General features: G+C 38.1%; 1 protein-coding gene across 1 annotated transcript; it reads left to right on the top strand.

The window, feature by feature from the left end:
* The first annotated feature begins 4,216 nt into the window (after window positions 1-4,216).
* LOC145768435 (sphingomyelin synthase-related protein 1-like) lies at window positions 4,217-14,995 on the top strand. Its single transcript, XM_082579927.1, has 9 exons — window positions 4,217-4,419; window positions 5,724-5,835; window positions 7,837-8,102; window positions 8,699-8,913; window positions 10,060-10,172; window positions 10,716-10,868; window positions 11,185-11,287; window positions 11,660-11,750; window positions 12,303-14,995. Exons 1-9 carry the CDS (start codon window positions 4,288-4,290, stop codon window positions 12,435-12,437), a joined length of 1,320 nt encoding a protein of 439 aa, XP_082436053.1. The 5' UTR covers window positions 4,217-4,287; the 3' UTR covers window positions 12,438-14,995.
* Window positions 14,996-22,371: the final 7,376 nt, after the last annotated feature.

The raw sequence follows: 22,371 nt of genomic DNA, 5'->3' as shown, positions 1-22,371 counted from the left end.
GCTGAGAAATACGTAAAATCCTTAACAAAGAATTTTCTTAAACAGTAGATTCTCGGAAATCGCGATAATGTGCTTGATGGCGACAGACAACACTGCCTTTGGCAACACTTAGTTGTGCAATCTCTGTTCACCAGTCTGCCAGAAAAACCCGGGATTCTGAGCTCCTACAATGCACGACTCAGTGTCTCAGCAGTTGTGAATTGAGCACATTGCAGTTGAGCAAATGACAACCGAGCTTGCAACATTTCAGCAAGTGGCTGAAATAGGTAAATGATAAAACCTAAGCAAGTAAAAACTGACCAAGTCGATACTTGGCATGTAAGAAGTCAGCAAATTCAGGATAAAAAGCGATGACCAAACAAGTCTGATGCTAGGTAAAAAATTTCATCTGCTGACTTGGGCAGTAGCTGAAATGCACTTGCTGAGTTTTCGCATGCCGAGTGGTTTGACTAGCCGAATTCTGGTCATCTATGGACTTTGCACTATTACCCGTCAACCGGGGTGACTTTGATCAGACTCTGTTTTAGCTTTGTAATCGCCAATTTGAGTAACTGGACTTCGCTCAAATTCCAAGGATGTAGTCTGAAGTACTTGAGCGAAGTCCAATTACTCAAATTGGCGATTACAAACCTAAAACAGAGTCTGATCACAGTCACCCCGGTGAACAAAGTCACCCCGGTTGATGGTATGGTATGTATTGGTGAACTCATGTTGAGCTGACCCACTCCCTGCTCTTCTCCAGTCAGCCGAACATTTTATGTCACAAGCATACACCTGAATGCATTGTTTTGGCAATCATGTTCAGATTTGGCATAAAGACTTGTAAAATTTTAAGCTTATTAAATGTCACAGAGCTTGGCTAAGATTTATATGTTACAATGCAATTGTTATTATTTAGTTAGTTCAGCCAGACCTTTTGAAGTCACGGTGTCACTGATGGTTGTGCCTTCAATTCGTTTGATGGCCAACTTTTTTGAACTCAAAACATGTATTTCAGTGGCATAACTAAATTTTACAGAGTAGGCAGAACTTAAAATTGAGTTGATAGGATTGGTACCGGTACCTCTAAATATCCATTGTCATGTACGTATTGTCGCCTTTTTTCAGGCATTGTCAGCAGTGGCGGCTGGTGAGCTCTAGAAATGGGGGTGCTGCGTGTTCGCCGAAGGCAAATTCAACAGAGGGGAGTATGGGTGCCTCCCCCAGAAAATTTTGAAAAATCACATTTTATTAAGTGCATTCTGAACGTATTTTCAGCTCTCTGAATTGTGATAAAAGTGATAAAACTGGCTTATTTAAGAGTTTCGCAAATGCGTAATATTTTGAAGGGGACGATCAACAAACAAATGTGAATAACACGTTCTAGCTATTGTGCTGTCACAGCATCTGAGCACGACAGTCGACAGGGTAATGTTACTCACTTGGTAAAACAATGTTAGTAGGCCTATTAGTAAAATATTAATATTCATTACATTAGCCTAACAGGCGGCAGGCCTGACTGGTCAGTCATAAACAACAGCTGCAAAGCTTAAAACCAAACAAGTGGGTTAGTCATGTAGGCTAAACAACGTTTAAAAGGCCAAATTAAAAAATGCCAAACAAAATTTTTTGGGCAAAAAAACAACAAAAAAGGCCAAAAAACTGCCAAATTTTGAAAAAAGCCAAACAAGATTTTTTTCATGCCAAACAACAAAAAAATGCCAACCTGGCAACTCTGAATGTGCTGTTTGAAACGCAACACAAGCGTTTGCTATTCGTTTGTACAGGCAACTCAAGAAAACACACGGCTCGTTGACGTCACGATCGAGTGTTTGTTTTATTGTAACCTTGCGCAAAATATTTCACAGCACGCAGAGTTGCCAAATATAATTTACACAGTCAGCAATTCTGTGAACAGAAAACATAAACTACATTTTGGGCTGAAGAAACACTAAGATATTTGAGAAACGTTTCGTGAAAATTTTTTGTGGGAGTGCTGCAGCACCGCAGCACACACTAGCGAGCCGCCCCTGATTGTCAGGGTTACCAGTTCAAATTGGATCAGTTTTACAAATTAGGGTCTGTTACTATTCGGTGAGTCCAATTCGGTGAGTTCCTAACATCTAACCCTAAAACGGCAATGATAATTAGGCTACGGTACCCCATAATTTAAAAAATTAAATTAAAAAATCACCGAATAGGGATCGGACTCACCGAAACGGGCCATTCCGTACAAGTTAGGCTACAGTTTGGGTTACGATTGGGTTGAGGATTAAGATTATGGTCCGACAACCATTTCAAATGTCTGCCAATTTCTGAAAAAAGCTGATAATTAATGCCTGGCAATGCTCAACAATGCCTGGTAATTTTCAAGGATTGTCAGATTCACAAGTTTTGTCTGCTAACTGGGCTAGTTTGGCTTCCTAGTTGCCAGACAATTTTGGCAGAACTTTGCAGCTTTTGATGTTGTTGATTTCCTATCATTTCGACTCGACTTCAATAGAATATATATATTCAGAGGTGGGCACCTGCTACTTTTAAAGTAGCGCATGTTACTGCTACCCGCTACCAATTTACAAAAGTAGCGCACTACCCGCTACCGCTACTCGGGCCAAAGTAGCGTGCGCTGCCGCTACTTCTTCCGCTACTTTTGTCTAAAATGACACTAGGAAACACTCAAGTCCCTAGTGACGCAAAAATGACCTTGAAAACGAATGTTATCATTTGTTTACGCTGTCATTTTAACGTCGTTATAGAAAACACATTCTAAGGGAAATTTATTGTTACGCATCTTTCAAAAACACGAGCATTTCAAAATGAGGGTCACTAAGTCCTGCCCGCTTTCGCTTAAGCACATCTTTTCCAACGGAGAAAAGTCTCTCCACCGCAGCACTGGAAGAAATGGGGGTGTTGTATTTAATGAACAGGTATATTTTAACTCGGTATTCGAAAAGCTCAAGGACTTGCTCTTGTCCGAAAAAAAAGGCGTCCACAATTGCTGCTTCCTTCTGCACCGACGTTTCACGGGATGGCGCAAACACTCCAAAAAATACATCCTCAGAGTCATGACTGGTATTGGTGTCACTCTTCTCGGTATCAACCTGGCTTGATGTCTCCTGCAACAGTCGAATTAGGCTACATCTGTCTTGACTTTTTCTTGCAGTGCGTCAGCATCATCCGTGGAAACGTAGTGCAGAAATTGTAGCCACGACGTCTTGAAGGAGGGATGAAGACATGATGCCATAACGCATTTCATGTTGTTGAAGCACTTGTTGAATCGTTTCTTCACCCCTTCAAGGACTTTCACTTTCAACTCCTCACAGGTCACAAGATCACTGATCTCGGTCAACTTCTTGCAAATTGTGATGGTTGGAAGCAAGACTCCGTAATATGCCTTGGACTCGCCCTGAAGAATGTCTAAAGCCTGGCAGATAGGCTTCATCACACGGAGATATTCACCGAAGAAGTTGACGTCAGCTAGAAAAGACCGAAACTTTGCAACCAAGCCGATTATATAGCTGCTTGACCACGCCAGTATTGCAAAAAAAAGCAAGCATTTTTTTCAATTTAAATTAAAAAGTAGCGGGTAGCGGGAGTGCGACTAAAAAAAAGTAGCGCCGCTACCGCTACTTTGGAAAAAAATAGCGCCGCTACTCCAGCTAAAAAGTAGCGCCGCTAACGCTACTTTTACCAAAAAAGTAGCGCCGCTACGAAAGTAGCGCGCTACTGCCCACCTCTGGGTCTGCTACTATTCGGTGAGTCCGATTTGGTGAGTCTGATTCGGTGAGTTCCTAACCTCTAACCCCTAACCCTAAAACGGCAATGATAATTAGGCTACGGTACCCAATAATTGAAAAAAAAAATTGAAAAAATCCCCCGTTAAGGGATCGGACTCACCGAATCAGACTTACCGAATCGGACTCACCGAAACAGGCCATTCCGCCACCTCTGTACACATTCTACTTGTAATAAAAAACACCTTGCAACACTGACAATGGGTATTTAGAGGTATCCGATAGGATACTTCAGCATGTGTTAACTCTTCCTCATTTAATGTTACAAACTTGTCAATGGCAAAGAAAGTCAAAACAATTAACGAGTATTCAAAGTTTTATATTCATTGGTACTTTAAATAGCTTTATCTGGCTAAACATATTGAAATACAATAATATAATCAGTTGTTGGCTGAACTTACCATAAAACTCTGTATTGGTATTCAAGATTTATGGAGCACACACACATAGGCTATTGGTAGGCTAATTAGAACAATTATTTGACAATACAAATTGTATTAAGCATCAAAATAAAATGTATATTTCTGATTGGAGTTGTAGTGATGTGAAGAAGTGGTTAATTGCAGAAGGATTTGAAGAGTATTCACAAACGCTTTGTGATGTCCATGGTGTCGATGGGGAAATTTTGCTCACTCTAACAGAAAAAGTATGATGGTTGAAGTATATATTTATGCATCAAGTTAAACTAGGAGAAAACTGGTTTCGTATCTTATAGCCTATAACATATACTAGTTACCATATATGGTAGCCAGAGCCTCTGAGGTTATAGCCTAATCTCTTCATCACTAGCTTTTATTCTATTTCTGAATCTTTAACTATTAAAAAAAACTGGCTATGCATATATTTTCATGGGGTGGAATATGTAAGCCTCGGTACGATGTAGCTCAGAAATTTTTTGGCAAACTTAATTGTAAATTTGAAACACCTGATTCAATGATTATTTTTTTTACTGCTTTCAGCTGTTTTTTTTTTCTGAATGAAAATTGTTTTGATTGCTTTTCATTCATGAGTAATAAATTGTATTTAACACAGAAATGCCCACAGAGCAGAAAATGAGGGTTGTGACTTAACTTTGTTGATCATTATAAAGTTGATAGATCTTGCAATATATTTTTAATTTTTGTTAACAGACAACATTTTAAATACCGTACTGAAAAGTTTGGGTGTTCATCAGGACAATTATCGTTTCTAGCACTAGTTGCTACATTCATCTAATGAAATTGAAAGTAAAATTAACAACAAACAAGATGGTTTATTGCTTCACTGACGCTTCGCGCACCATGACAATGCGCATCCTCAGAGCGAATAACATACAAAATAAAATTTCACCAGGTTATATACTGCAGTGCGATTGAAGGCAAGAAAAAATAAAACACGCAATATTTAAAAAAATTTTCTCTTGCCTTCAATTGCACTTTTTTTCTGTTGGTCGTCATTGCTTCGAATTTTTATGTTTATTGTTGGAAGTTTTTACGTAATTCAACGTGGAAAGTAACCGCTCACACATCCAATTTTTTTTTAAATATTGCGTGTTTTATTTTTTTTTGCCTTCAATCGCACTGCAGTATATAACCTGGTGAAATTTTATTTTGTATGTTATTCGCTCTGAGGATGCGCATTGTCATGGTGCGAGAAGCGTCAGTGAAGCAATAAACCATCTTGTTTGTTGTTAATTTTACTTTCAATTTCATCAGATGAACGTAGCAACTAGTGCTAGAAAAGACAACATTTTACTGCCTTGGAGGCTATCACCCAAGTCATGTAACTTCTCCTTTGTAGTTTGTTTTGTACAATAGAATGTTGTTGAATTAAGTTTTTGTTACAATAATTATTATTTGTGTGAAATGTATATAGTGCTGTTAGTGTTATATATGTGACCATTAATGACCTTTTAGCAAAGAATGCTTAAAAAATGTAGGTAGTTAAGAGCAATTAATTATATTTTTGCAGGACTTAAGGTCACCTCCATTGCAAATAAAGAAATTGGCTCATATAAAGAAGCTGGGAAAATGTTTGATAAGCATCCAACAAAAATCGTTAATTGAGCAGAAAAAATTTCGAAGTATGTTATTTTAAGCTTGTTTATTTTATACAATCAATCAATCAGTTTATTTATTTGTCACAAACACAAACATGAAAAGAATACAAAATATGCAATAATCTGCTGTGTGTCATATGACGAGGAGACTGCGAAAAGACCAAGCGGTCATCTAGTCAGCAACCACCTCAAGCTAGGTGATGTAGGTCTAAACATGAATGTTGTGTTTAACTTATTCAAGCATGCAATGCAATTATAAACATTGGGTCCAGGGTTGAGAAAAACCCGGGTTTTTTTTAAAAAGCCCAACCCGCTCGGGTTTTTTTAAAAAAACCCGGGCTTTTTTGGGTTTTATTGGGTTTTTTAAAAAGGATGCAAACAAAGGTAGATTCATGCTTATTTCACCTCAAAACTACTTTTTACGAATGAAGTGCCTTTCACTCACAGTACATGCTTGCATAACTCAATAAAATAATGTACTAAGGCTGTTGTTGCTTGAATGTTGCATCATCCATTCATTTCAAGATCAAGTTGGATGTTGCATCATCCACTGATTTCTATACCAAGTTGATGCTACCGTGGTAGAAATCACATTATTGCATCATTTGCTTTAGATTTGAAGGCAAGGAACATTTATGCCATCATGTTTAAATATTTTTTATCATTTATATATATATTATATATAGTAATGGATGAGCAATTGAGCGATTGCGTGGCCAATTAGGCAAATGCTCTGAAACAGCCATGCGTTAGAATCATGAATCTGTAATTGGTAAATAGCCTCCTAAATTGCATTTCACATCATATATACAGACTACAGTAGAGTAGTACTTTCACCAGTTTAACTATAAGGCCTTCTTTCATAAATGAGTTTTAATGTAGTATACACAAAGTGGCATTACTTGATTTTTGTGTACTGTACAATATCCACTGCGTTTTCAGTTTATTCTTGGAAATTTACTTCACAATCACATCCTTAAGTCCTAATTTAAAGTTTGTTTTAAGTGCCTTTGTAGTGTTTTTGTTCATTTTTTTTAATTTTCTAATAAAAACTGGACAAATATGATGTTCTGGGTTTTTTTATGGTTTTTTTTGGGTTTTTTTAAGTGGGTTTTTTTAAAAAAAACCCACCCGGGTTTTTTGGGTCAGGTAAAATACTGACAACCCTGATTGGGTCACATCTCCTTGCTTGATGGTGTCTACTTCAATATTTTGGGTTAATGATAAAAGTTTATTTTGTTTTTGCAAATTTTTGATATCTAGTATATATACGACGTTGAAGAATTCAATCGATTTAATGCTGAAGATTGTAAGTGACTTGATGCTGTTGTTCACTGAACTATAATTTTTACCACCTATTGTGTTGGACAATGGACGTTGCAACACATTTTTGTCATATTTTGAAATTCCGTACAGGATTTGTAATGTGTTACAATCCCCACTTGTAACATTGAAAAATATTCGTTTCTTAGTTATTCCACCTACACAATCTATCACCCATAATCATCATTTCATATTAACAATTCATATTTTCATTTGTAAATGGCATCATTGTCACAAACAAAGTTCAAAATTTGTTAAATTTCTGTATTTTTATAAATTTATTGTATTTGTCTTCAATTCTTTGCAATCTTGCAAGACATGTATATACAAATCATTTAAAACTATTTTGTTAGCTTTAACCAACTAACTTCACAAGGTACTACCTTGTGAAGTAAGCTACCTTGTGAAGCTTACTACCTTGTGAAGTAAGCTACGATCATGCTGCTAAAAGCGAAACTCAATCAATTGCTTAACCAACTAAAATCAACAAGTTCCTCGAACCATATTTGACACTACTGTCATCTTGTTTATGGTTTATCTATCGAGTATTAAACCCGAGAAGCTGAATTCCAGCAAGTGATTTCATAATAATGACCATTCTTTCATTAGAATTTGAGTGTATATATATTTTGATGCAGCTGTTGCTTTCAAACATGTCTACGGTAGTCAATAAAGTCATTCACTTTTAGTGTTTTCACTCAGAAAACCTGCATCATTCAGATGAAGATGAACGAGATGCGACGCAAGAGCACCTGAAGTCATCTCCTAATAAAACGAAACTGAAGCAAAATGCTCTTCATCATTATTCAAGGTTGCAAGGCAATTCTATTCCTATTGGTCATAAAGACGATATTTCTAGTGATGTTGATGAAGATGTTCACTTTTTTGTCGATGCTGATGGCACAGAAAGACGTGGGACATTAATCAGCAGAAAAGGAGCTTTTATGCCAGAATATCAAAAGTTGTTGGTATGTATAATTACATATCAAAAAAAATATAAAAAGTACGGTAAATCAATGATTAATAGCATTGGCCAATGGGCTGTTACAATTATACGATGTCCTTAGGATTGTAGGTTGACAGAACCATGGTCTTGCTTGAAAGGCTGAAAAATGAAACAATCGTCATATTTGGCATCATGTGAGGGGGGTGAAGAAAGGAAGAAAACTGCATCATATGATCTACTACCTTTGTTATAAAACAATACTTGACAGCTTGTTGCCTTTTGTTTCCGCCATGATTTATCCTTGCCTGCTGTTTATGCCGACGTCACAGAACAATGTTCCTGTGCTATTTACTCTTTCTCACAAAACTGTAACATATTTTCATTGCTGGTTAGTGGTAGTAAATAATTTTTCTTGTAAGATACTGCTGTTTTGGATATTTTAACAAGTCAAGTATAATCAAGAATAGTGTAAGTTTGGTTTTATTGTAGATTTAAAGCACGTATTGCAACAAAAACCTTTGCGTTTTGTGGGTTGTTAACTTGTTCTGCACACCATTTCTTTATGCACAGCGTTTCCATTGACGAATTCAATTTTATGTTAAAAGTCATCTGTTTCAGGTAAGCTTCTTCTATTCTATGGTAGCGGGGTGGGTTAGTGCCTTCACCATGGTGGTGGTCCATGAGCGAGTGCCTGACAAGAAAAAGTACCCCCCACTTCCCGATATTTTCTTAGACAATATACCCCTCATCCCATACGCCTTCAAGCTCACCGAAGTCTGCGGCCTTCTTCTATTGTCACTGTTTTTAATCATACTCGTTTTTCACAAGCATAGGTAAGTTTGCGTGTATCTTTTTATGTAAAATACTATTAGGCGATTAATTTCATAAATTTATTATTGTTTATTTTCATTAGACAAGAATGTCCTTTGTCCATATTCGAATAAAAAATACACCAAAATAAAAGGCGTACAGTTGTAAACGAATCAAGAAAATGAAATATCTTCTGACTGGTGTCAAACCCACAACAATGTTTGATGTGAACGACTCGGTTACATGTGTTGTGATACAAACGAATTTATTTTCACACTCTGTGGGTCAGTTCAATCATAAACAGCTAAAAATCGATTTCGATCAGCTAGCAGCTAGATCATCTTCAGTTAAGCTTATTCAAATAGAATCAGTTGTAAACCAACGTTTAATATATCGTCCCCGTGGCTTAAATCAACCAATGGAAGGTTTGAACGTTATCAGTGAAAATGCGATTGAATATTTTGAGTTAATACGGCGCCGGAAACCTAAATCAAAAAATATAGTAGGTTATAGATGTAAATCAGTCATTTATGTAGGCCGCTTCATGTTTTATGATATCTTATTCTTGTGAAACGTGGTTGGATTGCTGAATAGGGTGAACTGCATTTTCTATGTTCACGATTTGTTTTAGATACGAACCTCGTTGTTTGCAATACAATGATGCAACATTTACTGCAAGATGCAGACAAGAGTACAAGACTAAGAAACCTCCAACTGATAACTGTGTGTTTTCATGATGAAATGTCACCAAATCGGCCTTGTATCCTATGCTGTACAATTTCACCATTTAATTTCAACCAGTGATCAGCGGTTATTAGCCCTGGAACGGCGTAGCGAATATGACCTTGACTTTTCAATCATGCGGTCCCCACATTATGATGATTCTTGAAAAAACACCAGTCTCCTGTACTAAGGGTGTGACAAATTAGTTGGACGTAGTCGCTGAAGGAAAGGCGGTACAGAAAAATGATCTGGCCAATCTACTCCCGTCAGTCCTATGAATTAGTTTTATAAGAGCCTTATCTTTTCATTACCGATGCTTGATATCAATTAAACCCACTACGTTTTATTGATTGTTATGAATTGGGTTCAATTTTGCGAGCAGTGGCGAAGAAGTTTCATTCGTCTTCTCCACCTCCACCACTAAAACTGATTTCTTTTGCTTTCAGATCAATTTTACTTCGAAGATTCTTCAGTATTGCCAGTACAGTTTTTTTGCTTCGTTCTGTTACCATGTTTGTAACTTCTTTGTCCGTTCCTGGAGAGCATCTCGAATGCAAAGGTCGAAAAATGTTTTTATTTTTTCTCTTTTTTTGGGATTTCCACACTTGTATCGTAACTTAACAAAGGCTATTTATGTTTTGACGTAAAACGGCTTTTAGTATAAAGTCGAGACGCAGCAAAGTCCTGGCAAAGTTTTAACTTAATATACTTTAGTTGGTGTTAGTAAATGGCATGAGGAAATGTCTTAATTCATCACTTTTTTGTGTCATAAAAAGTTAGGCTATTCAATCCATTTCCTCAAAGTCGCGTTAGCAAAAACAGTTGAAATCGTATGTCCGGTCTTCAAACAGTCCGAGGCAGTTATGTTTTCAATTGTTTCATTCATCTTTTGAAGATTTTTTTCCGTAATGTTATCCTGGATAGCTCTTTCGCCTTTCTGTTTTAGTCATTTTATATATAGCTCTGTTTGAAATAGCAAAAGAAATAGGACAGATTGCATAAGAGTAGTTTTCTTACGTTGCTTCAACACAAAAATGCTGACATAGCAATAGCCTAACCACAGTAACCAGCATATGCAATTTATGCATTACATAATTTTCAGCTGTGGGGACGTCCAGTTGGCAGCGGATTGCGAAAGCGACCCAAATAGTCTGTGGATTTGGCATGACACTCACCGGTGTCCATACTTGTGGGGATTACATGTTCAGTGGCCACACTGCCTACTTGACCATATTCAATCACTTAATCACTGAATGTAAGAAGCTTTTTTTACAATTCTCTACTGAAAGTTGCTTGCGTCTTCAATAACGATTAATTCAGCAAACTGGTCTATTTTTATATTGATTTAGCGTCAGAAAACGTTGAATCAATGTGGAAACGGGGTAGTATGCTGAAGGTAGCCCATGTTTTTATGTATGCATGCTATAATCTTAGTAAGTGTTTTAATATCGTTGTGAGTTTGAACACTTTTCAAGTTTGTTTTGGTCTGTGCCGCTTTAGAATTAGTCGAACGATCGATTTCTGCGCATTCTGGTGGTTCTATTTTGTCATCCTGATACTTTTTTTTTCAGATACTCCTCCGAAGATGTATTTCATTCACACGGCATCTTGGGTTCTTTACCTATTTGGAGTCTTCTTCATTCTCGCCGCTCATGAACACTACTCCATAGATGTGTACGTCATGTTTTTCGTTCAAGAAAAACAAACTAAACCAATTTTCATCATTAATATCCACCTCAAATCGCCTGTGACGTATCTCTCACCAGACAAACTTATGACATTGTTTGCAGAAACTTAAGTTGAGCTGTGTACTAGTTTATTAGACGGCATTTTTTCTTGGTCAGACAATCTCGTGGATAACGATCTTTGCGAAATTTGTTAGTATTGTATTTAATCATCCCAAGTTGTAAAACCTGTAAATGATTAACAAGAGGCAGGCGGGAACTCGTTTTGTTTGGCCGCAAACATTTCTAGTTACAGTGAAATTCAGAAGTGTGCTTTAAGTACTAAAGTCCATAACGTAAAACCAACTGTTTCCTGTTGCAGGTTAATCGCGTTTTACATCACCTCACGTATTTTCTTGTATTATCACATGCTGGCGAATACACGGTCCTACTGGCACAGCAAACGAATACGGGTGAGGTTAGTGTGCTGTAGCACACAAACAAACGTTACTCTCGATGCTATAAAATGTTAATGCTTTGAGGTTCTCGCCAACTGGTTCCTGTTTATGTCGCACATACTGCCGAAATTTAATAACCTTACCGATATCCATATGGTTGTCATTTAATAACGTAGTGATGGAAGTTAATGTATGTTATTGCTGCTGTATCTCACAGCTATCGCTGCAGTCTGTTCGATAGCCTAATGCAATGTTTCTCAACCTTTTCCCACTGTAGCACTCCCCGTGAACAAGTCTGGACAGTCTAGCGCCCTAACTATCCTTAATAGGCTATTCTATTGCTACAGTGTGTGTTTGAATTTTAATTATGGTGAAGATTTCGCTAGGTCTCCTTTTTCGCTACGCATTCATCACTTTACAGAACCTCTAAAGTTGACTTCAAGCACTTTAAAGTAACACCCTCGGTTGAAAAACGTTGACTAGAGATATACAGTTTGTGAAAAAATACTGTAACAAATATATTTGTTTCATGTTGTGTACCTCTAACCGGAAGCATTGTCTTTGTAGATTTGGTTTCCTTTGCTTTCTTACTTCGAATGCAACGTCCCAGGCAAAGTGCCGAATGAGTTCGAATGGCCTCTGACAGCGTCAAGTATATCTGGTTGCCTAACCAGTGCCAAGACCAAGCTCAAACGCACGTGAGCTTCAGCCGGCTGGATAGTGACGTCATTCAACGAGACAGTTGTTCATAAATTTAGAGCTTTTTTTCTTGACGTTTCTTGAATTTGCTGATTTTTTTGCGTTTTTTAATTTTTTTTCAGGAAGCGTGCGCACTGTTACTCGTGACGCATATTTTGCTGCATGTCATATAAATTGTGTACACTATGTCGCCAGCAGAAAAACAACATTATTGAATCTTACAACCCTTGCAATGTTTGTTTGCAGATAAATCACTTAACTTAAAAGTTTTCTTTCGTACACATATATTTGAGGTACATTTTTGGTAACGACGCTTTGAGTGTTTTTTACTGCCATTGGTATTTCTTTTAAATCAGCCTAATGGCCAATACGGTAAGCACTGCAGGAAAACAAGTAGTTACATATCACAGAGATATTTTTACTATCAATGAATTTTTTTTTTTCAACGTAATGTTGTCTTTAGATTCACTGTTTTGCCCAGCAGAGACATTATGGCGTCTTGCCTTAAAATTTAATAACGCATTAACAAATTTGAAACAAAGAATACGTCTCTTGGGTGATCAGAAATCAAAAATTCTCAAATCAAATGCTAAAATATTATTATGCTATCAAAATTCAAAATAGTCCACCAAGGCAAATGAACTGTTGGGGTAGACTGAATTTATTTGCCTTCCCAGACAGCAAAATCCACCATTTTTGCATGATTCAACGTCTGCAGGCGTTGAATCAATGTAAAAATGGCGGGTTTTGATTGAAGTAACATTACGAATCTGACAGATTGACTGATTCATTGCGAAGTGTTATCATTTTTCACATTTAACAGTGTGGCAAAAACTGAATTTTGCCCTGCAATTGATGTTTCTTGTGCCTCGTTTCTCCTTAATATCGCCTTGTGTAGCCTATGTCACTGCTTATTATAGATTAACTTTCCACTGACGCATTTGTTTTTTTCTTGCAATGGCACCACCGGACCATTCATGGGTTCTTCTTCGTCGTATGAGCTGTCTTCTTCCGGACTATATGTTTGGGCATGAGGTCATCAGCCACTCGAAGGGTTGAACAAAATAATTAGAACACTTGCAGGAGTCAATAAAAGTATATGGAAAAGAAATAAAACTGGTCCTTTTCTGGCCTTCTGTTTATTCTGTCTGCTTTTTTCCTCCAAAACCTGTTCTACCTCTTCCATACACACTACACAGTTAGGTCAGATATTTCATCTTAAATTTTAGTACAGACCATAGAAAAGGTATTGAAGTAGACTCTATTCGACCTGTGTTAACTTCCCACCGACAGAATATTTTAATGTGCACCAATATCCATAACAGAATTTGGACCAATAATTGTAAAACCTTAGATCATTGGCATCCGGTAAACTTTGCATTGGGGATGTATGTTCTTTAGGAAGGGTCTTATAACCCCCATCAACCTTGTTCCAAGCATTTTGTTCAACCCTGTACATCATGTAAGTTGATCTGTGCCGATAAAATTCCCGGTTGGTTGATTTTTTAATTTTGATCATGCATGAATTGGTTATTTATTGTTAATCTTTATCGCTTTTGTGTTATGTTTCGTTAATTGCTGCTTTAGTTGTGCTTCTGTAAATCTAATTTAAGAATTTTCCAAAACTAGCCTTCAAATTCTTTTATAGAGAACGCATCGCGTATTGTTTGTTTGTTAGTCCCTGATGCGATTTCACAATTACCGACATACAACTACTGCTTGCCATGCCAAAGTGACTGCCCATCGATGCAATAGTAAGCGCTCACTTGAAACACTAGACCTCACATAAGCCTTGATCAAAAATATTGTTTACAAATTTATGTGAAGTTTTGTTCGGCTTGCCCAGAAAGTTGCAACGTATATCTTTAATCTGTGTAACACGAAACAAATTCAAAACTGTAAAGGAATGTTTCTGGATTCCTATTTTCGGTAAGCAAAACACAAATACGAACTTTTGTTGTCCCACTACCCTCCGGATTGTTGTAGTTTTCGTTTTGGACTTGATTTTTTTTTTTTTGCAAAAATCCACATATTTGCCTTATTACAGGCTTTACATTTATGTTAGCCTATTGCGCTTGAAGCATTACTTTCTTGTGGTTTGTGTTTCGTTCCCAAGTGATTTCTGTAATTGTGGCCCCTTGTTTGTAACATTGCCTCTTAAACTAATTACCGCATTTCCATAGAAATAGTGTGTGACTTGTAGCCTATTTGAATATACACCTAAACGACTGTGTTCACTGTTCATGTAGAAACCAACCTGTGCGTCAGCTGAATGAATGATAGACCAGTTTAGAAAACCGACAAACACATCGCGGATTGTTTTAGTATTGCTGAAATACAAGGGTATAGGCCAAGCAACAAAAAAAACGAATAAGAGCATTACATATCCAAATCTTCCATCTGTTGTTTTTCCCAGTTTCACATTTCACAGAATTTCCAGTGACCTATCTACACCTACTACTGTATCTGTAATATGTGACCTACCTATCTGTATATCTGATTATCTAGTCTTCGGTTTGAATCTGCTAAAAGCTGTAAAAACTCTGATAGGCCTACCTAACTTGACCCTTACATGAGCAAAAGTCACATTGTTTTTCGTGTTAGGTAATCAGGAAGGGTTAACTAATGTGCTTTATTTGAATCTCTCTAAAATAAAATCATGGCCACGCTTGCTACGCATGGCTACGACCTACGCTTGCAAAAACAATCTAAGCTTAAAGGTTTAGAAAAATTTTTTTTTTCGCTGATGGTGAGCTCTGCAACAACATTCTAGGCTTGATAGTAAGTTATTGTGATAAAAAAAAACTATGATCTAATTTATTATAAACAATAGGAAACTGAGCGGTTTAAGGGAAAGCTAGATTTTTGATAGTGAAAATGCTTTATTTTCCATGCTGGTAGTGCTGCAACCCTAAAACTATCCACTAAAACAATCGGCAGCGGTGTCCGAGTGGTTAGCGCGTTGGGCTCGCAGTCGAGAGCCTGCATGTTCGACTCCAGCCACCCGCACTTGCTGTTGTTTCTCTGGGCAAGAAACTTTACTACCCAGTGATCGATTTCGAGTAATGGGTAGTACCAAATTTAAGTCATAAGTAGAGTAGACAACCGGAAACAGACATTGCCGTCAGCTGCAGCGTGGGTCATGTGTACGTCGGAAGGCGTACACCGATGCATAGCGCTCAAGTCCGCTTTCCGCAATGCAGGATAAAGATAAAACAAACAAACACTTGGCTACCTCGCACTTAGACGGCCTGCATATAACCGAGTAGTGGGAGTTCTTCTTTGCTTCTAGAAAAGACACTGTTTCGTGATCGCGTTAAAAATACACGGCTATGCTGAAGCAAAGCCCTCAAGGAATCCTTGAGTGTGGTAGGGACACCACGATTAGGTTTCCGTTCATTTAGCCTAATCTAAATTTCAGTTTCCGATCAACAGGCAACTAATAACAGTGTGAATCCTTTTCACTATTGCGAAATGCATGAAATATTATTTTTGGGCGCAAAAACTTTGATTATAGATATAGGTTACCATATTGTAAACATAATGCAAAAGGATCACTGGGTAGAGGCAATTATCGTAAAGTTTCTTGCCCAGAGAAACAACAGCAAGTGCGGGTGGCTGGAGTCGAACATGCAGGCTCTCGACTGCGAGCCCAACGCGCTAACCACTCGGACACCGCTGCCGATTGTTTTAGTAGATAGTTTTAGGTTTGTAGCACTACCAGCATGGAAAATAAAGCATTTTCACTATCAAAAATCTAGCTTTCCCTTAAACCGCTCAGTTTCCTATTGTTTATAATAAATTAGATCATAGTTTTTTTTTATCACAATAACTTACTATCAAGCCTAGAATGTTGTTGCAGAGCTCACCATCAGCGAAAAAAAAATTTCTAAACCTTTAAGCTTAGGCCTAGATTGTTTTTGCAAGCGTAGGTCGTAGCCATGCGTAGCAAGCGTGGCCATGATTTTATTTTAGAGAGATTCAAATGAAGCACATTAGTTAACCCTTCCTGATTACCTAACACGAAAGACAATGTGGCTTTCGCTCATGTGAGGGTCAAGTTAGGTAGGCCTATGCAGAGCTTACTATCAAGCCAAGGCTTAATTCTAAATACCGTAGAGAGAAGATACAGGACCTGTTACACATTTTTCTCTTTTTTTGCTCTCTTCAGCATAGCTACGTCAAAATTCCATGAAAATTTTCAGGGTACCGTATAGGCTACAACCAAAGACAGGGTTTATTGACTATAAATATCTTAAGAACCAATTTTATTTTTGCAAAGTTAGGCTACCGTTTATATAAGGGGCTGTACATAAATGATGTCCGCAGACCGCAGTCTAGATGGAGGTAGTTCGCAAATTGCGATCAAGGGAGGTTTCTGGAATGCGGCTGCAATGTCGTCTTAGCTCATAAAGTGCTTTTTTTGTAGAAAATCTTAGAGTAGGCCTAGTTTACTCTTTGCTAAAATGTTGAATGTGAAATTTTTCCCTACATTGAAAGAGTTTGCGGCTCTAACCTAATGCTTTCTTGCCCTATTTTTAAGCGCCATCACTAAATATAGGGGTCCACTAGTGGATTTCGAGGGGCCCAAGATAGTGCTCACACGGCCCTGTGTGCTATAGTAGGCTATAGCTATACCATGCGTGCAACTCACCAAATAGGCTATAACTGATTTTGGATCAAATTTTTTGAAATTGCAATTAGATTACACTACAAGAAGAAATATCAATCATAATTAGGCTACAATTGCATAAAACTATGTAATTACATTCGATTGCAATTAATTGTAGTATTTGATCCAACTCTGGTGTGCAGAGAGCGCAGCAAGGTTTCAATCTCAGGCGTATCGTCAACAAGTTTCTGCAGGCTGGTGAAGCGTAGGAGCGGCTGCTTTTGTTTTCTCGGTGTTTATGCTGTCTGCGGCTGTGTGTTTGGAGTTTGCAGCAGGACAAGCCGTTACCACCAAGATTAGGCCCTACCACCTGTTATCTCGGTGGTAACGGGCAAGCTGACTTGCAAGCTTCCATCGCTTAAGTTTTATTTAAAGTTGTAGGGCATCTTGAGTTAGATAACCACCTGATGTTTTTTCGAGATAAGACTCCAGATGAATAAAGTTTAAGTGTTTGATACACGAATTTTGTACAATGTAGCCTACCGCACCGGTATATGAAGCTATACTGAAATAAACTTGATTGATTAGGCCTACCACACTTAGCGCTTAAGTTTTCAAGGACTCTGCATGCTGCCACATAATAGGCTATTATTGTTTCTCAGATTTTTGATTAATTGTTTAAGTGTTCGCACAAATAGAGTCATTCAAGAGCGATGCGGTGCGTTTAAACATCTAAACTGAAGTATAAGCTAACTATGCTACTCACGATCACAAAGTGTGAATGTCGTCGACTTCTCATTCTTGAACAACCATATGTCCGACAATAATCGCGCTGGTCAATACAAACAAAAATCGAATTATTTTAGTTTAAGAAACGTAATCAAACAAAAACTTTTGCTCAATTTATTTTACAACTTTTGTATATCGTGATACCGTATTGAAAAGTTCATGATGGAATTGTGATTCCCATCATCCAAATCTTCCATTTATTCCATTCTTAACATTGTCCATCTTTCATGTAAAAATTTGCCTTCTATTCCATCCCCAACTGATGTGGCGTCCAAAAAATTGTTTTTTTTTCGGTGAACCTTCGAATGTGAAGTTAGTGGTAGGATAAAAATTGTTGGCAGCTTCTACAAATTGCGATAAAGTTTCTTCGCCGATTGTCCAAATCAAGAAAATGCCATTCACATATAGGCTACCTGAAGTAGCCTACTTGAGTGGCGAAAGGTTGTAAAAGTTATTGCTCTAAAGCAGCCATGCAGCAATTGGCATATTTAGGAACTATTTTAGTTCCTATAGCAATGCCGTTGATTTGTAAGTAGCCTAATGTTGGTTGTTGAACTTAAAAAATTTGATTTTTAAGATCCGACAGTAGGCTACAGTCAATACCTTGTTCAGTGTGTTGAATTCTTTTTCTTGACTTCAATCGCCTGCGTACCGTAAGCCTACTAAAGTTTGGCCATATGGTAGGCTAGGTGTCTCAAATCCATATCCTAACAAGATCTTTTTCTTTTCTGCTGGTCACGCTTCTTCTGATGTTGGGAGGAGCAATTCCAGACAAATGTGCAGCGACGTGATGTTGGGATTGGGAGTAGGCCTAATAAGCTGCCATGATGTGTATTTATTCTACAATCTATACTAGGCTACTTAATATCGTTGCTGCGAACACTTCATTTCTGTATGAAATCTGTAAATAGTCCTTGTTTTGATAGTCCATTACCTTACTTCAACATGTGTGTGTGTGCATTTATAGTTTGTTCTTGTGATGTTGTTAGGTCCAGTCATGTCCTCATTGCTTTCACAATTGGAGCTCCAATTGTTTCAGGAACTAGGAGACGACTGATTCTTAGCTAATTCATCTACTTGTTTAAAGTACCGTATCAGGTTTGATGGCGGTGCCTAACTATATTTTGGTTGGTTTTTGAATCGTTTTCCTTGGACTGACAAAGCCTTGATAGGTTATTCCTGGTAGTTTCGTATAGGCCTACTTGTAGAGGCTCTTGACGCAGAGTCGGTTACCGAGATTGACAGAGTGAAGTTTTCCGTTTGTTGAAGCCTTGTTGCCGGGGAATTATTCCATTCACTAGGTGCCGCTGAATGGAGAGCAGTCCTGAAATGCGTTGCTCAAGCGCACACCCCGAGAGTCGAACGAGCGCCGCTTGATCTTGAGAGGGCATGTAACCGCTGAGCTAACAGGGCGGACTAGCTGAAACTACATATATTGTATATTTATATTTATATACATACATAGCTGTATACATAGCTGTATTTATACATAGCTGTATATTTATCGATCCATAGCCTATAGCCTACCGTAGAATTAGATTTTTTCATGTACGTCTTAAACTATATTAAGGTTTTATCATCTTTTTTTTTTGTTGGTTTTGTTACTGTATTTTTTTTTCGCAAGATCATTTCTTCTGCATTCTAATAAAAAAAAAATGAATTAATAGTTCAGAGACGTTTGTCTTGCGAAAGAGAGGACTAACTGCTTGGGCACCTTCCGCGTGGAAGTAGGGTAGACTAAGATAAAGAGCCTCCTTAAGGACAAAACGGCATAACTCACCACATTGATTTGCTAAATAAAGAGTTTTTATGTTAAACTGCGTAAGAAATGCAACCGAATGAAAAGCGTTTAGTTATGTGGCTGAAGCATTCACATTTAAAAAAAAAAAATTAAAAAATGTATTTTAGTCAAAGGGGCTTCTTACCCCGCAGCTGGGGTAAATAGCCTATAGGGGAGCGCTTTACCCCATAATGATACGTCATACTGCAATTTATTGTAATCTACATAAACACTGTTTTTCGTATTATTTTGTTCATCCCTTTATGATAAGCCTGTTGTAGCCCAATCTTCTATTCATTATTGTAGTTTAATTTTCGGTACAAAGGATGTTTGGATGTGTAATAAATAAAAATGGACTATTTCATAAACATAAGAACAAGAATATGAAGTAGGCCTACTGTAGTGGAATTCGTGGGCTAATTATTTTTAAAGCACATGAAAAGTAACACTTCATTCATTTAAAAATGGCAGCTTACAGTACAGAAATTATTTGTTGATAAAAAAAGTCTCTCAATATTAAAATGATGCAAGTCTAGATATGGAAAATGGATTCAGTTTCAACAATGACAAGCCAATAGGCAACATGATTAAAGTCGGATTCTAGTTGTCTTCGTCATCTGAATCACAGTTTTGACATCTGTAGCCTACAATGGTTCTCCTGGTGTGCATTCTTCATGAGCCCACAATTGGCATGAAACACATTGGATCCATCCTTCACCTGATCTGCTATTACAAAATGGCTCTCCACACACGAGGCATAGCCATTCTTCATCCTCTGAACTTTCATCAACAGTGTTTTTCTGGACGGACAATTTTTGTTTCTTGCTTCTTTGTTTAAATACGAGTTGCTTTCCTTTTTGCATATTCACCTTTGGCCTACTTGCACCAGTTTTTTTGCTTTTCTTTCAGCAAGTTTTTGTAAGGGGAAGATGTTAAGGGAATCGACTGCTGCGGGACACGTGTTCGTGTGCGTTTGGTTATAGATTTTACAGGTTTGCATAATTCAAACAACGTTCGTTTGGTTGTCACAATGTAGATTGCTAGTGATCGTGCATCTTCACGTGAAGAGGAACATTGCACATCATTCAGGTTCCCTGCTGTTGTATCGACATCGTTGAACCTTGCTTGCTGTTCTTCGTCTGATGCCGACATTTCTGGATGCTGTATGCTATCTTCTTGATCATGTGCTGTGTCTTCTCTTTGATGGCTGGCTGTTTGTCGTTGTGGCTCTTCATCTGTACCGACTGAAGCAGATTGCTCTGGATGTTGTTGACCTTTAGAAAGAGATAAATTTGGAGTAACAGAAAAATCGTTTTGATGGCATTCTACAAAGTTTTCTAGGTGTGGTTCTGGCTCATCAGTAAGAGCAGATGCAGCAAAGTCATCATCGCAGAAGATGTTGTCGTTGAAGGGCCAAAGACCACATGTCCTAAAGCCATTAACTGACTTCTCAATCGTAGCTGATTTATTATATGCCACTGCAAATATTTTGGCAATCTCAAAGAAGCTGATTCTTTTTCCTTGACTGGCAACCATCCAAATGTCGGCAGAGGCATTATACGCGCTTTTCAAAGATTTGAAAAACGTTCTATCCAATGGCTGCATTTTGTGAGTGCAATGAGGTGGAAGAGTGAGAAGTTCAATCCCAATAGAACGGGAGAACTCTATAGCTGCAAGTGTTTTGTGGCTGTGATGACCATCAAGTATGATGATGTGTTTTTCCTCCTGTGATGGTTTTGCAATTGTAGCAAAGAGTTTCAGTCATTTCAAAAACGCTTGCTCGTCGGTCCAACCACTATCCGTGCAATGACCAATTGCTCCAGCAAGTGCCTTGTTCATGAGAGCATCCACCATGCGCTTTCTGAGAAATATAAACATTGGGGGTAGGCCTATGTACGATCCTGCAGCATTCGTGGCACATATTACGGTTACGGTCTTCCCCTTTTCTCCACTAGTTATTTTGCCCACTTCTCTGGCACCTTTGGTAACAATGATGTTTGCAGGCTTATGAACGTTAGATATCCCAGTCTCATCCATGTGTCCAGACACGCGTTGGGCTGTGTTGGTGGCTAGTTAGCACACAGCGGTTAATGTCAAAAAATTTCTTTACTTGTGGACTCAGTAGCGTAGCCAGGAATTTTGAAAGGGGGGGGTTTTGACCACCCAACGGCGGGGGGTCTGGGGGGCCTCCCCCAGAAAATTTTGAAAAATTACTTTGAATTTGGTGCATTCTGAGAGCATTTTCAACAAAAATGTGGGTACGAATATTCCTGTAAAATGGTGCTGTCCGGTAGCATAGCAAAAGGATAAGATCATGTTTTCTTCGGCATTTTTCGGAAAAAAAAGCTAAGTCTCTGTGTTTTCTTGTTGCTAATTCCTGGCTGAGATGTTTGAATGTTTGGTATTGGCAAAACTCGCTCTTTTAATGCAATTTTGTTTAAAATTAGGCAATTTTTTTTTAGACTGAAAGCATGATTCTCAATATCGTGACGTCACACGCATGCCAAAGGGGGGGTTGTAACCCCCAAAACCCCCCCCCCCTTGGCTACGCCACTGCTTGTGGTTTATTAAACCCTACAGCTCTGGTGATATTAATGGCTTCAGGTTTGCGGATCGCCAGTTCCGGATGTCGAGACATAAATCCACTAAGCCAGTCTGGACCAGCCATTTTCGTTTCTGTATTAAACCTATGTTTAATGTCCATCTGGGTAGCATAATCATAAGCAAGGCGACGGACGTCTTTCGTTGTGAGGCCA

This window comes from Aplidium turbinatum, chromosome 4 (assembly GCF_918807975.1).
Source record: "Aplidium turbinatum chromosome 4, kaAplTurb1.1, whole genome shotgun sequence".
In the NCBI taxonomy this organism is placed as follows: domain Eukaryota; kingdom Metazoa; phylum Chordata; class Ascidiacea; order Aplousobranchia; family Polyclinidae; genus Aplidium; species Aplidium turbinatum.
The sequence above is the reverse complement of the archived record's forward strand: the minus strand, read 5'-3'. Positions and strand labels throughout refer to the sequence as shown.

Coding starts and splice junctions, on each gene's coding strand:
- LOC145768435 (XM_082579927.1), top strand. CDS start 4,288: ATGTATATTTCTGATTGGAGTTGTAGTGATGTGAAGAAGTGGTTAATT. Junction 8,914..10,059: donor CTCGTTTTTCACAAGCATAG/GTAAGTTTGCGT, acceptor TTTTGCTTTCAG/ATCAATTTTACTTCGAAGAT. Junction 10,869..11,184: donor CAATCACTTAATCACTGAAT/GTAAGAAGCTTT, acceptor TTTTTTTTTCAG/ATACTCCTCCGAAGATGTAT.